This window comes from Phocoena phocoena, chromosome 18 (assembly GCF_963924675.1).
Source record: "Phocoena phocoena chromosome 18, mPhoPho1.1, whole genome shotgun sequence".
In the NCBI taxonomy this organism is placed as follows: Eukaryota; Metazoa; Chordata; class Mammalia; order Artiodactyla; family Phocoenidae; genus Phocoena; species Phocoena phocoena.
Genome location: NC_089236.1, coordinates 15,423,786 through 15,440,914, shown reverse-complemented (window position 1 = coordinate 15,440,914; position 17,129 = coordinate 15,423,786). Strand labels below are relative to the sequence as shown.

Sequence of the window (17,129 nt, the reverse complement as noted above, 5' to 3'; positions counted from 1 at the left end):
AGTCCTAGGAAAAGGCTTATGTTGGTGCCACGTGGAATATGTAAGGTATGTGTCCATCTTTTTTAGGAAGTTGTACGGTTCCTGGATACCAAGCATCAAAACCACTACCGAGTCTATAATCTCTGCAGTATGTACATGACTTGATATTTTGCTATTATAGATAGAAAACAGGTCACTCACTGCATGTAAGAAGGTGACTCAGTTTTTACGTTTCCTTTAATCGTAGGTATTTGGTGGTGGTGGGAAGTGAGTTTTAAAAAGTCTCCATCTTGTGCTGGCTCCATTTGGTAGGAAAAGAAAGTGCAACAGCACACAGTACCCCGTGAGGTAGGCAGGAGACTGGGGGCAGAGCTATTTTAGGAGACTCAGGTCTAGTGGTAGTAGGTTTTGGAAAATATTTGTTTTTTCCTGCCAGCTCGTGTTTTGAAGACAATTCAACAAATGCATGCTCTAACCCACTAGGAATGAGGAGTGAGGAGACCAGGGCCCTGCATGGGAAGAAACCCCAAAACCCTATAGCAAACAAACTATAGCCCAGCTGACCCTCTTCCTGTATATTAAATGGACATTTTCAGGAGGCAAGTATCTTGGTTGGTTGCATTGGCTTCTGCTCTGTGTAACCTTCTGATAATGGAGTGAGTAGCCTGCTAGAAAAGTACAAGTAAGGCCTATTAAACCAAAATAATTTGGGCTTATGTTACTCAAGACGGACAAAACACTACTCTACTTTTTTTTATTATTATTATTATTTTATTTTTTTTGCGGGACAGGGGCCTCTCACTGTTGTGGCCTCTCCCGTTTTGGAGCCCAGGCTCCGGACATGCAGGCTCAGCGGCCATGGCTCACAGGCCCAGCCACTCCGCGGCATGTGGGATCTTCCCGGACCAGGGCACGAACCCGTGTCCCCTGCATTGGCAGGCGGACTCTCAACCACTGCGCCACGGGGGAAGCCCCTACTTTTATTTTTGAGACCCTTACGTTTCTTTTAGAGCAGCAGGAGCCAGACAGAAAGCTCCTTTTAAAGGTAGAGGAGGAATTTCAAATAGAAAAGTATAACTTATTTATACCTTGACCATTTACTGTGTTTATTAGGGTTAGAGATACAACCCGTGCATCATTTATTTCAGGTGAAAGAGCTTATGATGCTAAGTACTTCCATGATAGGGTCCGTCGATACATGATTGACGATCACAATGTCCCCTCTTTGAGGTAAGTTTGATGCCAAGCTGGCTGTCAGAAGGGGGCTAAATACAAAGGGCTTGATTTTTTGGGGAAGTATTTTCATTCAACTAAAAATCTTTCACTTGGAATCAGTGAGATGGTGGCGTTCTCCAAGGAAGTAAAAGAGTGGATGGCTCAAGATGAGGAAAACATCACAGTGATTCACTGTAAGGGGGGCAAAGGTAAAAAACATTTTTCTTTTTCTTTCTCTTCTTCTAAAGAAATTTGAAAAATATATTAAAGTACACCAACAAGATACGTTCTGCTATTAACCGGTATTAATCATTGTTAACATTTTTTCTATTAGCTTCAAGACTAAAGGAAGGGGAAGGAAAGGGAGGAAGTGGGGAGGAAAGGAAGAAAGAGTAAAGAAGAGAAGAAAGCAGGAATAGAAGAACTGAGGAAGGTTAAGTGTGTTTTCCCTTGTTTATTGACTATTTGGGTTTCTTCATTTTTGATTTGCCAAAATATCTGTCAAAATACAAACACTGTTTAACTTTAGAAACCATCAGAGCACTTTTCATTTTATTTAAGGTTATTCTTAAACTTTGTGAGGACCTTTTAAAGTTAAGAGTGTCGACAGCAATGCCATTTCAAAGACCAAAAGTTATACTGGAATTTTTATAGTGTCATGATACATAGAAGTTGATTTTGGTGGGGGGAAAATGGGGGTGGTGGGAAAGCCAGTTGTAAATTCAACCAATTTAACTTGAGTCAGATTTTCTCTCATTCAGATTTAGGCTTTTAATAATCATCTAGGCATATTTCACAGTTTTTGACAAGTAAGGAATTATGGTTTCGTTGGGCTGTGAAACAGTTTTTTATATTAAATTCCAGGAAAACACACTTTAAAACTGCCTTCTGTAATTGAGTAGAATAAAGTTTTAGTCTTATGTGAAAAGTAGTTCCAAGCTCATGAGTTAGTAGGCAAGTTCTATCTTTAGTTCCACAGGTCGAAATATTCTGTATGTACGGCAGTTTACAACATTGTGCGTAAAAGAAGAATACAGAGGTTGAACCACATGGAATTGCCTTTCTTTGGACCATCTTTTGCTTTAAAAAAAAAGGCCATTTAATATGGCTCAACCAAAATATTATAATCTAAGAGTTGGCTTTAGTTTTCTTTTAATCAGGTTAATTCCCTGCTTAAAGGAAAACCTTCATTTCAAATTTAATTATTTTTTCTGAGGGCAGACTCACACTATTCTGTGTCCATGTGCGTTTCATTGCTTTTCCTTTAGGATTGTTTGGAAGAGGCTAGTATTCAGTTGGTCTGTACCAGAACAGCTCCTTTTTTCAAGTTTTCATTCATCTTGGTTTTGCTTCTTTTTGTTGGTTGATGCCTGCACATTACCAGTAATATCATGATAGCCCAAATATTTTATTATTGATTTATAGGACTTCTTTAAATAATCTGGGTGCTAATTTTTTGTTAGCAGTTTGTATTGCAAATATCTTCTTCCACTGTGTTGTCTGTTACATTTGATTATGATCTATTTTGTCATGTAGAAGTTTTTAATTTTTAACGTAGTGAAGTTTATCAGTCTTTTGTGTGTGTGTGGTTCGTGCATTTTGGTCACGTTTAAGAAATCCACCCATACCCTGAGGTGGTGAAGATATTCTCCTTATAAAATAGTAAAGTTTCGCTTTTTACATTTAGGTCTTTAATCTAATTGGAATTTGGGGAGGGAGATTTTTTTTCCATATGGATAGACAATTGTCCTAAAACCATCTATTACATGCTCATGTAGTCCCCATCAACTTGTAGTCCCTTCTCAGTCATATACCAAGTTTCCGTATGTATTTGGGACTGTCTGTGAATTTTCTATACCACACTATTATAATTTTTATAGCTTTATAATATATCTTGATAAAGACAGAAATCTCTGGACTCTTCTTACATTTAATTTTAGAATTTTATCAAGTTCTACAAGAAAACATATTTGGGATTTTTGTTGGAACTGCATTGAATCTATAGATTAATTCAGAAGCATTGAGAACTTTGCAATATTGAGCTGTACATGAATAGTTTTCTATTTATTTGAATCATCTGATCTTTCAATAATATTTTGTACTTCTCTTCATGATGGTCTTGTATATCTTTGCTAAATTCATCCCAAGACACATTGCTACTGCAAAAGGAAGCTTTTTTCTATTACATTTGGATTGGTTCCAATTTCTACTATTATAATGCTGCTATGAAATACATTTTTCTTATTGCACGTGTGCCCACATTTCTGTTGAGTGTAGACCTTGGACTAAAATTGTTTTGTCTTAGATAATGAATCTCAAACTTTAATAGATGATGTCATCTGTTTTCCAAAACAGTTGACAATTTACACTCCACTGGCATTGCATAAAAGTTCCAAGTGTTCCACATCCTTACCAACACTTGGATTTCTCAGTCATTTTATTTTTAGCTGTTGGGTGGGTATGTAGTTGTATCTCATTATGGCTTTCATTTGCATTTCTATGGTTACTAATAAGATTGAGAAAGTTTTCATAGGTTTATTATGATATCCTTGCATATTCTTTTTTTGTGAAGTATCTGTTTAATTTCCTTGTCTATTTTTATCCTGGATTGTTTGTTTTTCTCCAGTTGACTTGTAGGAATTCATTATATATTCTCAATTTCAACTCTGTTGTTTGTTATATGTATTATACAGTATTACAAGATAGCTTTTCTGCTCTGTGATTTGCCATTTCTCTCTGAGTATCTTTTGGTTAACAGCACTTCTTTTCTAACATAGTCAGTGTACATTGTTCTGTCTCTTCTTAAGGTTAGTGTTCTGTGTCCTAATTAAGAAATCTTTCCCTGAGTTTAAAAATACATAGTCCTATATTATCTTATATAAGTTTTATTTCGTTTGGAATTGATTTATGTGTGTGGTGTGAGGAAGGGGTCAAGTTTTATCATTTTCCATTTGGCTGTCTAATTGTTTCAGCACACTGATTTCATTTCCTTGCTGTTCTGCAGGACATGGGTCTCTTTCTGAACTTTCTAATCTATTCATTGCTTTTTCATCTATCTGTGTGCTAGTAGCACAACTCTCTTACTTGTCTTAGCTTTCTAATAAGTCCTGATTTCCTTTCAAGGGAGTCCACTCATCTTGTTCTTCACAGTTGTTTGGGTTTTTTAGGTCATCTACATTTCTGTATACATTTTGGAATCAGTCAAGTCACACACACACACACACACACACGATGGAACTTTGGAATTTCATTGAGGCTGTAGACAGAGGGGAATTGAAATCTTTACAATACTGAGTTTTCCAATCCATGAATGGAAATATCCATTCATGTAGTTAAGTCTTCTTCAATCTCTCTTTATAATGCCTTTTCATTTTCTGCATAGAAAGCTTGTATATATGTGGTTAGATTTATTCCTAGATATTTGATATCTTGATATTTTAACTTATAAATTATATCCCTTGGAAATTTTTATGTCCTAAATGTTTTTTTGTTGATGCTGTAAATGCTGTTGATTTTACTAACCTTGCAATCAGCAAACTTAACTAAATTCTTTCATTAATTCTATTAACTTGTCTGTAAATTCTTTTGGATTTTATGGCACATGATTATATCGTATGAAATAATGAACTAAATTCTTCCTTTTCAATCCTTTTTTTCCCTAGCACTGGCTAGAACCTTTGGTACAGTGTTGAATTATACGTGATGATCGCAGGAATCCTTGTTCTCCCGCTCTCACAGGAAAAGCTTTCAGCATCTCGATTACTTTAGGGTGTGTGTGTGTGTTAGTGTTAGATATTCTCTATCAGATTAAGACATTCCTTTAATTGCTAAGAGTTTTTATAATGAATGAATGTTGAATTTTATCAGAAGCTTTTTCTGTGTCTTTAAAATAATATGATTTCTTACCTTTATTCTATTAATCTGGTTGATTACATTGATTATAAAGTAGTAAACTAACCTTGAATTCCTGAAATAAACACAATTTTGTTGTGCTCTATTAGTTTTTAATAAATTGTTGGATTCTGTTTGCTAATATTTTCTTAAGGATTTTTGTATCTATGTCATGAGTAAAAGTGGCTATAGTTTTCAAATTTTGGCTTCATAAACCAAAATTAAGTTGTACTTTTTTTTTTTTAAGTCTCTGGATGAGTTTGTATAAGTTGACATTTTTTTTCCCTTACAGGTAAGGTAGAATTCAGTAGTAAAGCCACATTGGCCTCAGTGGGGGAATTGGCCTTAGTTTCTCTGTGGGGAAGTTTTTAAAGTATGGTTCAATTTCTTTATTAGATATGGGATTATTTATAATTTTATTTCTTCTGCGCATTTTGGGTATTTTCCCAAGCATTTGTTCATTTTATCTAAATTTTCAAATGTCTTGGCATCAGATTGTCTTAAAATATCCAATTCTAATGTCTACAGTGGTGTTCCCTTTTTCATTGCTTACATTGCTATTTTTGGTGCCTTCTCTCTTTTTTCTTTTGATCTTACCAGGAATTTACTAATTTTATTAGTCCTTTCAAAGCACCATGTGTTTTGGCCTGACTGATCTTCCCTATTATTTGTTATTTCATCATTTACTTTAGTGTTTCCTTTCTTCCACTTTCTTTGGTTTAATTTGCTGTTTTTTTCCTAACTTCTTGAGATGGATGCTTAACTCATAGATTTTCAGCCTTTCTCTTTTCTAGTTAGCGTTTAAGGCTATAAATTTCCCTCCAAGAATAGATTTAGCTTCATCACACAAGTTTTTATGTATATTCATTATTATTTAGTTCAGAATATTTTCTAATTTCCATTGTGCTTGTTTCTTAGACTCATGGGTTATATAGAAATACACTGTCTTATTTTCAAACATGAGGATTTTGTAATTATCTTCTAGTTATTCATTTCTGGTTGTATTGCATTGTGGTCAGAGGACATACGCATCTTTTTAGTTCTTTGAGACGTATTTAGACTTGCTTTATCGCCCAGAATTTGGTTGATTTTATCAAATGTTTTCTGTGCACTTGACAATAAAGTGTATTATGCATTGTCCTGAACAGTGTTCTATATGTGCCCCTTAGGTTGTTTGTTAATTGTTTTATTCAAATCTTCTATATCCTTACTGATATTTTATTTTGGTTTGCTTGAATTCTTTGCAGCATAATTCCTTCCTCCCACCCCCACCATTTGCTTGGAAGTCGTATACTCTTTTTATATTCCTTAGTAATTTCTCTAAAGATTTCAACCGACATCCCTTATTTAGCTGTCAGTTTTTGCTTTTTTCTTAGTGTTGACCTTGTATCTTCCTGAACTCTTTCATTAGTTTTAGGGGTTAGCCTATAGATTTACTTGGACTTTTCTAGTCTGCAAATAATGAGAGTTTGTTTCTTCTGTTTTTAATCCCTATACATTTTGTTTTTCTTATCTTACAATACTGGCTAAGCCATGTAGTAAATAGAAGCAGTGAATAGTGGATAGTTTGTTTAGTTCCTGGCTTTAAGAGGAATGTTATCATCATTTCATCATTAATATGATATACCTGGTAGGTATTTTGGTAGATTTCCTTTCACCATAGTTAAAAACTTAAAACCTTTGTCCAATAGCAAAAGTTTAGTGAATGAATATATGTTTATGTTTTAAGTTAAAATACTGAAGACAAGTATAAATCATTTTAATGATTCCTTGCATACCTGACTTGACTGGATGAGAAGGCATCTACTTTGTCTGTGGTTGTGCTTACCCATAGCCACTGGGACATGAATCTGCAAGTTTTTTTTCGAATGGGAATATATAAGAGCTGTAAAGACTCAGAGATGTCCTCCAGAATTGAAATGTTAACTATCCATGCTAGAGAGCTAGATTGTTAATGGTCAGTAGCCTCCTTTAGCAAGAAGCTTTTACTTATCAGAGCACAGGGTGGTACAAAGTCCTCTTTGGAAGTACTTGGCTTAGAATATTTTTCAAACTATGGGTTGCAAAATAAATTTAGTGGTTCATTTTTTTAAAAGGATAGAATAGAAAATAGGGTGCATCTTAAAGTAAAAGGATAAGTTTGGAATTACATAAAATAAAGTTCAGCATATACTGGCTAAGACAAAAGCTACAGTTCATTGTAGAAAGAACAGATGCAATGTACTTTTTAACTCACATTTTGTATGGCAGGACAAAAATATAAATTAGAAAAAAACCATGAGACTTTGAGGATAAAGTGACATAAAATCAAGGATTTGCTTTAACATGCTGGTGGGGGGCTGGGGTGCGTGTAGAGAGGGGGAGGGAAAGAAGGATGAGGGAAGAAAAGGAAGAAACAAGTATAACAATTAATATGATAATTATCGAATCTGGGGAACAGGTATATGGGGGCTCATTATTCTGTTATTTCTACTTTAATATATGTCTTATAACACAAAAAATACCTCTAACTAAAATGGAAGGAATAATAGGTATGGCAAATGCTAGGTGGTGTTTTGGGTTCTGTCCACGTTTTATCTTTTATAGTTTCTTTTATTTACATTAGTAGGAAAACAGGATGTGTAATTAGCTCTTAATTGGTAGGTATCTCTTTAGCTTTAGAGTCCTGGAGCAGAGCTCACTGCCTCTGCCTGTTACTGCAGTCTCCAGGGGCCATGATTCAAGAACAACATACACGTGCCCATCCATGCACACAATTAGCACAGAACTCCAGGTAGAACCTCAGAGCAAGCAGTGTAAGGGCTTTGTCTATCTCTGAATTGAAATATTTTGAACCAGCACTTTCAGAGTGGAAGAAAATCAATCCAAAATGAACTCTAAATACTTCTGAGTGTAGTTTTATACCAAGTGCTGCCATGGGCAATGGTTCACGAACTAACTTCTTTTCTAGGAAGAACTGGAACTATGATCTGTGCCTACCTTCTTGCCAGTGAAATATTTGCAACCGCAGAGGTATGAAAGATGCTCCTACCAGTGCTGTCTTAGGCTGATTGAATTTGCTAGCTCTGAAACCTCGCTGGTGGGATGTTAACATGATCCCTGAGTCACGGTAATCAATGGAGTTATAATTGGAGAGGTGATTATTAGAAAGCCTGGTTTGGATACTTTCTCATTTAACTGGCACTCTTAGTAACTGACCTCAGGGCCTCTTTCTTTGGGACGGGATGAGGGTGAGGTCAATGAGGCGCTCACCTTGGACACAACGTTTAAGGGAATGCCAAAAATCTCAGTAATTAAGATAAATAGTATCCCAGTGCAGCATTTAAAAAATCTAAGTTAATGCCAAAAAATCCATCGTGGATACAATATGAATATTTTAACTAAAGACAGGACACAGCAGAGTCCAGATTAATGTGAAATGAGTAAGGTCAAGTTGTGAAAGTTCAAGAAAACCTCAGCAATACAGAAGCTTGACTTGCCTCCCCCAGACCCATAATCCCACCAGCTCCAGGCCTTCCTCCTTTCTCACGAGAATAAGAAGATGGGTTAGGGAAGTTTTCTAAAGGACCTTGAACATCCTTGCAAGTGCTAGGTAGGTAAAAGGCATCATTTTCCAACTCAGAACAAAGTCTCTCCTGGATGTTATATCTTTGCACAGTCAACATCTGTGGCCTGTGCCCTCTGGAAATTTCTGAGAAGACAGGATGGGCTGTTGCTATGTCTTAAAGCAGGGTTCCCACTCTTTTTCTGCCATGGTCTTGCTGAAAAGCCACCTACCTCTTAGAGGGCACGCTCCCAGCAGCTCTGCTTCTCGCTCAGCCTGCAGCCCAGATAAGAGAAGCTGGGGGTTCTGATCTGGGCCCAGCACCCTGATTCCACCGTCTTCTTTATTTCAAATTTGAGACACACAAGTTAGGAAAATGGATGCTCTAGGACAGTGTTTTTCACACTATGGATCACAGTTTATCAGTGAGTTGTGAAATCAACTTATTGGGTTGTCACTTGCATTTTTTAAATAAAATGGAATCGATTAGAATAGGAAATATCAAAAGGTAAGTATTGTTTTTGAAACTTTTGTTTCAGTTCTGTGTGAGTGCGTGTGTATGTGTGTGTGTGTGTATCTCCCAGGTTTATGAATGTGGATTGTAGCTTTAAAAATAAAAAGTTTGAGGGACTTCTCTGGAGGTCCAGTGGTTAGGACTCTATGCTTTCACTGCTGAGGGTTGAGTCCCTGGTCAGGGAACTAAGATCCCATAAGCCATGTGGCGTGGCCAAAATAAGTAAATATATAAATATAAAGTTTGAAAGCTGTTGGTCTGGAGCCCTAGACAGAGCCAGAGGCCGGTGCTCAGGCCTTTGCTGTCTCTGACGGGCTGCATGCATCTCCATGGCAGGTCACTTGGCTTTCTTTTGGTCCTAATCTTCTCCATTTGTAAAATAGAAAGATAGGAAGAAGGACCAGATTATCTCTAAAGTCTTCCAGCTCTAAAATTGTCTGTCTTTATGAATCTTTGAATGAGAGTAGGCCTTGATGTGGCTTTGTTAATTCTGTTATTTCGGGTATAGCCTCTGCCCAAAGACCACTGACGTAAGGAAATCATGTGCCCTTAGAAACTTCAGAATGCCTTATACAGGAAAGGGACGTGCAGATGACCCATGACTGGACTGTCCCCTTTTTTATAGGACAGCCTTTATTATTTTGGAGAACGACGAACAGATAAATCCACCAGCAGTAAATTTCAGGGAATAGAAACTCCTTCTCAGGTAAGTGCTCTTTCTTTAAAAGGGGTCACTCTGGGTAATTAGGTTAAGATTGGCATCTATTACCTGGTTTCATTTTAGACTCTCTTCCTTAGGTGATTCCTTAGGTCATCTTCTCCTTGGGTGGTCTTCTCCTTGGGTGCCCTGTGACAGGCCTTGATCCCTTCCAGAGGCCAGGAGCCCTGCCTCAGGTGTTGGCTTGGCTTTGCACCTTTGCTCTGAGTTCTCCCCAGAGCGCCCTGCCTTCCATTTTAACTGGTTATTGTTTGCAGAGTTCAGGAGTTGATTCCCTTCCCAAGGTAGGAAGGTCCAATTCCTAAGGTTTCAGACCCCCTGAAGATTATCTGAAGTCACTAGCCCTTTATTTCCATGTAAAGAGGAACTGAGTCTTTCACAAACTGCTATTAGGGCAATTCAGCCCTTGTAGAACATTGTGTGTGTGTGTGTGTGTGTGTGTGTGTGTGTGTGTGCGGGTGTGTGTGTGCGCACGCATGGGCACACATGTGTAAGGGAGAGACAGACAGTGACAGAAAAAGAGACAGAGTCGGTGGGAGGGGGGCTGCACTTCAAAGGAGAAAGGAAAAGGAAAAGTAACATTTTTCAAAAACCTATTTTATACTAGACACTATTATACTTTTACATATATTGTCTCATTTAATACTCAGACATTCCATGTGACCCATGTTATTACCTTATTTTTTTTCCTTTTTAAAACATTTTATCATGGACTTTTTCATAAAAAGTCAAGACAGTCATACAATAAATCCCCTTATATTCATCACACTGCTTCAGCAATCATTTCGTCATGTGGCCAACCATTCATTCCCTCCCCACTCTACACACACACACACACACACACGCTTCATTTTCACACTAAACTTGGATTATTTTGAAGGAAATCCCAGACATCAGAGCATCTTATCCCCTAAGCATTTTAATATGACATCTAACATAAAGACTCTAAAAAAAAAAAACCCCTTAAAACCATTGACATACCTAACAATGTTATACCTTAATAGTATCAAATGTCTAGTCCTCGTTTAAATTTCCATAATTATCTTAAAATCTTTTTAAAACTTAGTTTCAGTCAGGATCCAAACAAGGGCACACATTTCATTTGGTTGCTATGTCTCCTTATGTCTCTTTTAGTTTATAGGTTTCCCACCTCTCTTTCTTTTTTCCTTGTAAATTGTTTATTGCAGAAACCAGGACGTTTATCCCATAGAGTTTACAACAATTTAGACTTTGTTGAATCCTGCTAAGGGTTTTGCATTCATTATCTAATACAATATTCTCAATAACTCAATGAGTGTGCCCCATTGTGATTCCCATTTTATAGACTGGGAAATCGAGGTTCAGGGAAACTAACTTTTTGAACTAAGAACTCAAATCCAGATCTTTCAGACTCCAAAGCCCGTTATTTCCCATCCTGTGCACAGCTTCTCATTTGGATTGCCTTTTCTATACGGCCCCTCAAACCCAAGTGAGAGATGGTTGGGAATTCTTAAGTAAATGTGGATGTGGCCATGAAGGAGAGTTTTCTTTGAGTGAAGTGACGAAAGCTGATACCCTTGGCCTAGTTAGCAGAACACTGTAACTGCTGGCTCTAGACATTTCATTTGGGATCAAAGAACTCAGCCTTATCCATTCATATTTTTCTGCCAAACACAAGCAACACAAGAAAAAAAAGAAAAGATAGCCATAGGCTATAAGTAATACATCAACTTATTGAAGCCCAGCTCGAATCATGCCATTTCACGCTCAAAATCCATAATGGCTTCTGACTGCCAATGGCAACAAATATGTTTTAACCTGGCACTCCCAATCTAGATTTGATTTTTCCAACCGCTTCTTCCGCTATGTGCATTCACACGCTCTAACGCGTTTGGATTGTTCGCCGTTTCCCAGCCTGTTTATACTTTACACCCATGTGCTCACGAGGGCCCCTTGTCCTGGAGTCCCTTTGCCCTCCCAGCCTGAAGTAGTCTCCTGCTTTTTCGGGAGTTCTTATAGCCCTTTGTGTTCCTTTTAGGGACTAAGTTGCTTTACATTATTTTCCAGCTATTCGAAGTCGTGTCTTCTCTACCCTTTTTGCATGCCCATGTCTTGCCCGTCTTTCCACCCTGGCAGCCCAAAGTGCCTCATATAGTATCTCCTTTGTCTGTAGTGAGTGCTTACTAAATAGATGTTGATTTTATTAACTTCTGCTACATGCGCCTGTTGTTCTGGGCTGTAGGGGAAAGAAGAGTGAGAGCAAACGCAGCTACAGGGCCATGGTAGGTTACAAGCCTTTAGTGGAAGGTCAAGAATCTGGTGGCAGGAGCCAATGGGACGTTAGATGTAGCTCCTTCAGGCACATCTTCCCTTCCCCATTTCCTCTGCAGTCACGTGCAGTGTCTCTAACTTACTCCAGGACTGGCATACCCTAGGCCGCAGCTGAGTCTCTTCTGATTCACTGGGCTAGCAGCACAGGGGCCCGGCCTCAAGGGCTGTGTTGGCGAGGCCCCAGGACAGAGTTCCCTGTGTGTGCGGCAGTAATTCTCAGACACCACCCCCTCCTGATCCTGCAGTGTGGCCATTCAATGCACTGCATACATTTCATCCACCCCTGAGTTAAGAGCTGGACTGGTCCTTTCCAATGCAGAGGATGGTGGTTAATTTTCTTAACACTTCCCAGTGGATGGGGAAGACTCTATGAACTTTTCAGTCCGGTTGATTCTGTACCAGAACTCTTCTTAACTTCTAGAAGAAAGGAGAGCCCTTGTGAACGGCTTGCCACAGGAGATGGACTAGGCTAAGAGAATCCCCAGGCTTCCTTGCAAAAAGGGAATTGGGGAAACGGGAAGTGGAGAGATGCTCACTGGCTGGGACTGGAGAAGAATGTGAACGTACTGCTGGCCTATGGCGCTCTCCCGCTGAGCTTTTCCATCTTCCCTTCTCTCATGCCGAGAAGGCTACTGCTCCCCAAAGCACAAACCTTCCTTTAACTCAGCCACAATGAAGCTCCTATCCCAGGCCGACCTCTCCCGCGTTTGCAGTTAATGGCATCCTGCTGTCCTGTTGTCCTAGCTGTTTTGTTGACTCTGGTCAGTTGCACTCAGTCCCAGCAGCCTCTAAGCAACACCTGGCTCCTTTCTTGTTCCTTGCCTTTTGCTCTTCATTCAGTATTTTTTTTCTAAGGTAGATATTTAGTCATGAGGCAACAAATGCCTAGTTCCATAATGGCACCCGATCAATGTTTCCTTCATCAATTATTTTCCTTAAAAAAATCAGGACTTTTTACCTCCACTTAAATCGAGACTTCTGTTGTTTTGCAGAACAGATTTGTTGGATATTTTGCAATGGTGAAAAATACCTACAATTTGACCCTTCCTCCAATGAAAAAACTCACGATGGAAAAAATCATTATTTATTCAATTCAAGGTAAGTGCTTTATGTATAATTGGAGAATTGGCAGGAGGGCCAATGTTCTTACTGTTCGGAAGGGTTTTCTCATGGTTATATACAGAGACAATCCCAACGCATAGCTGTCTTTTTGTGTAGCCTCAGGTATAAACCCCTCCCCCTGGAATTGCCCATCAGCCCAGCGCTGCTGTGGCCACGTTACCACTGCTTAGGTGTCCTCTCCTTTCCTCTCCTATCACCAATTTGGGGGGCTCCATCCCCCCTTCCCTTTCTCCTGTTCTCATTGCTACTTTGGCCTCAGCCCAGGGTGTCCTTTTCAGAGTAGAGCCTCTGAGAGTAAAGGGAGGGAAGGTCCCATGAGACCTGGAGACCACTTCTTCCTCATGCCCATCTCTGGTTCAGGGTTGTCTTGGGAGATGCATCCCTGTATCATTTTCTTCCCTAATCCTCTTAGAAACCTTTTTTTTATTCTTATCTCCTGATCTCTCCCTTTCCCCGCCCTCTTCCCCCATAGCCCCCTCTCCCCCAGCAACTCCATCAGGATGTCTTAAATACCCGAACAGCAAATGAATTTTGTTGCCACAAATTCTGTTTGCAAATAACTACTGAGAACTGCCTTGGGCCAGGCCCCCTGCTCGTGTTTCTTTGCCCTTCAGGAGCCCCCGAGTGTCAGCAGAGGAGAGGAAGGTACACGGATGAAGAGCTGACCACAGTGTTGGACAGCTTCCTAGAAGAACAGCACTTAGGTCTTCCGAACCTACAGGAACACGAAAAAGGGTTGGGAGAAACCTGGCCTCTGGGCGGGGGTGGGGGGCTCTCTCAGCCCCCTAGCTGTTACCAGTTCTTACCAAGAGTAAAAATCCTTATAAACTTGAAAAGAGCTGACGATGCCTGCTTCAGGAATGTAAGGAGAAAGAGGGGACCTGCCGTCGCCCCGAGAGGCAGAGATATTGGTCAGATCGTCCACCTCTGGGACTTGAAAGACAAGGAAGGGGAGGGGAGAGGAATGGGCCTCAAGGCCATGTCTCTATTGCTCTGTCACCCGCCTAGCCTCCCTGTACAGCTCACCCTCGGGGAGGTGGAAACAGGGACCCCTCAGTGTGGAGGCGCAGCGGGAGGTGATGCTTCTGATTCCCTAAAGCAACAGCAGCTTGTGGAGCGCGAGGCGCGGTGCTGCGTGCCGGGGCTCTCCTGGGCCCGGCTGCAGGGCGAGGGCGCTGGTGTCCACCCAGACAGCCTGTTGCCTTTAGCCCTCTGAGGAGTCACACAAAATAAGATCTAGATGTGTATTTTTTTAACGCTTCGTCCAATTATTCAGAAATAAGAGAACCCTTTAGAATATGTGTAAAAACTGCATAGTCAAAAAAAAATTACGTTAGTTAAAATATAAAATGCTTTTTTCAAATTATTTACGTATTTCTCCCCTCTCCACACGCCCGCATCGCCGCCACTGCTTGGCAGGGCTGAGGAATTGTGAGAGTTACCAAGAGCAGATTGCATGGGTTTCTGGCTTCTGGAAACAAACTTCGGCCCAGCAGCATGGTTTCTGTGGGAAATTTTGGTCTAGATTTCCAAACAAGCGTTGTGCGGGCAGACCCTGGAAACACAGCCTGTTCCAGCAGGGGGCTGCCTGTGTGTATAAAGGAGCAACTGCGAAGCCTTCGTGGGCTGCAGAGTGCTCTATGAGGTGCATTCTGACTGTGATGTGTGTGTGTCATGTACGAGGGACAGGGCTGGAGTGGAGCCTCGCTCAGCACACCATCTGCCTTCAGACGTCCCCAGGGTAGAGCCAGGCTTGTCCGGCAGCTGGTGGGTGGGAGGGGACAGCAATGTCTTGTTCCCCATTGTTTCCTGCAGAAAGTGCAGTGTGAGAGGCAACCCAGGTGGCTGTTGGAGCAGTGTCTTCCTCTAGGAAATTGAAACTCAGCTCTAAAGCCAAGTTGGTGGCGTGAGAGCCTGTTTTGTACCTGAGTGTATCTTCTCCCTCAGGGTCCTCTTGGTTAACAGTGGGAATCCAGGCATCCCTCGTTTTATTGCTCTTTGCTTTATTGTGCTTCAGAGACATTGCACTTGTTCAAAAAATGAAAGGTTTGTGACATTTCTGAGTTGTCAGATGATGGTGAGCAGTTTTTTTTTAGCAATGTGGCAATCAAGTTTTTTTATTTAATGGTTTGTGTTAGAATTTTATGTATTTATTTATTGGCTGCATTGGGTCTTTGTTGCTGCTCGTCGTATTTCTCTAGTTGTTGCTCTTCATTGTGGTGCACGGGCTACTCATTGCGGTGGCTTCTCTTGTTGCGGAGCACGGGCTCTAGGTGCGCGGGCTCAGTAGTTGTGGCTCGTGGGCTTAGTTGCTCTGTGGCATGTGGGATCTTCCTGGGCCAGGGTCAAACCCGTGTCTCCTGCATTGGCAGGCGGATTCTTAACCGCTGTGCCACCAGGGAAGTCGCGATCAAGTATTTTTTAATGAAGGTATGTACATAGTTTTCTTAGACATAATGCTATGGCACACTAAACAGACCAGTATAGTGTAAACATAACTTTGTGTGTGCACTGGGAAAGCAAAACGTTCGTGTGACTCGCTTTGTTGCGATATTCGCTGTATTGCAGTGGTCTGGAACCGAACCCACAGTATCTCCGAGGTAACCCTAAAACAGTATCTATACAAACCTCTGTGAGTATTATACTATTCCAAACAGGCAAAAAGGCATTTAGTCTGATGGAGTTTTGATGCATTTTCTCTAACGTGAACAATGAGACTAGGAATAGTTTCTCAAACTTCTAAGCTTAAAAATGGTTTTAATAAGTTCTAGCATTTCATATATTGTCCCAGTCTGATATCATATCCTAAGACTGTGACTTCTCTCTTCATAGTTTGAATTGTACTTAACCTCTGTGGAGATATTGTTTAGTTAAAACTGTAAAGTGATCTAGAGAACAGAGGAACTAACACAAATTTATAAGTACTGCAGGTGAAAACTGGTGGAGATTTTATGGGTTTGGTTTCCTCATCTCAGGCTAACATAAAATAGGGGATTTTAAAAGTCTAATTTGAGATCCCTCATAAAGGCTTCCAGACAGAAAGTTGTGCCCTTTGCAGCTGTTCTTACGGTGTGGGCCTCGGCTGGCAGACCCAACTTAAGGCCTGCCCGGTACGCCAAAATTCTTGCTGCACCCACGTAAATAAGCAGGCCAAACCCAATGAGAGCAGCCTTCTTTTGGGATAAGAATTATCCCCTTTGAGGGAGATCAAGGTGGTGAAGTAAGAGGATGCTGAGCTTACCTCCCCCCATGAACACATGGAAAATACAACTACCTGTGGAGCTACCTGGAGGCTGGCAGAAAGGCCCTTCTGCGGCCAAGGCTGTAAAGAAAAATCCACACGGAGTCTGGTAGGAAGGGAGGAGAAGTGATCTGGTCGAGACCTACACCCTTGGTGGGGGACCCAGACGTGGAGGGGGGGTGTCATGGGCTTGGGGAGCCTCCCTGGGGAGCAAGGGGTTTGAGCCACACATCTGGCACTCCAGCCCTGGGGTCTGACACCAGGAGGATGAGTGCCCTTAGCTGCTTCGAAAGCCAGTGGGGCTCATGGGAGGCTGTAAAACACTGAGACCTCACTCAGAGAGTGAGTGCTTGTTTATCCCCCCATCCTGGCAGACGCAGCAGCCTGAAAACTCTGACCAGGGAGAAAGCAGCCTTGGCCAGTGCTCGGTCACTGCCCACATTTAGGAGGAGTGAAACTACTCCAGGGCAGGGACTGACATTGCCAGCAGGAAAGAAACCAACTCAGCAGTGAGGCACCAACCCCTCCGGCCCCGACCCAGCCTCTAACCAAGGGTGCACAGTGGGGAAAATGTAAAACCAGCACAGAAGTGCAG

At 40.8% G+C, this 17,129-nt stretch overlaps 1 protein-coding gene across 1 annotated transcript in view; it reads left to right on the top strand.

Annotated features, from left to right (window-relative positions):
* The window catches only part of LOC136137508 (phosphatidylinositol 3,4,5-trisphosphate 3-phosphatase TPTE2-like), a 50,115-nt gene that overhangs the window by 11,790 nt on the left and 21,196 nt on the right, over positions 1–17,129 (top strand). The window contains exons 7-12 of the mRNA XM_065895913.1: positions 67–127; positions 1,128–1,209; positions 1,315–1,403; positions 8,036–8,097; positions 9,769–9,849; positions 13,164–13,269. Coding sequence (XP_065751985.1) covers positions 67–127; positions 1,128–1,209; positions 1,315–1,403; positions 8,036–8,097; positions 9,769–9,849; positions 13,164–13,269 — 481 coding nt within the window. The remainder of the gene's footprint in view (positions 1–66; positions 128–1,127; positions 1,210–1,314; positions 1,404–8,035; positions 8,098–9,768; positions 9,850–13,163; positions 13,270–17,129) is intronic.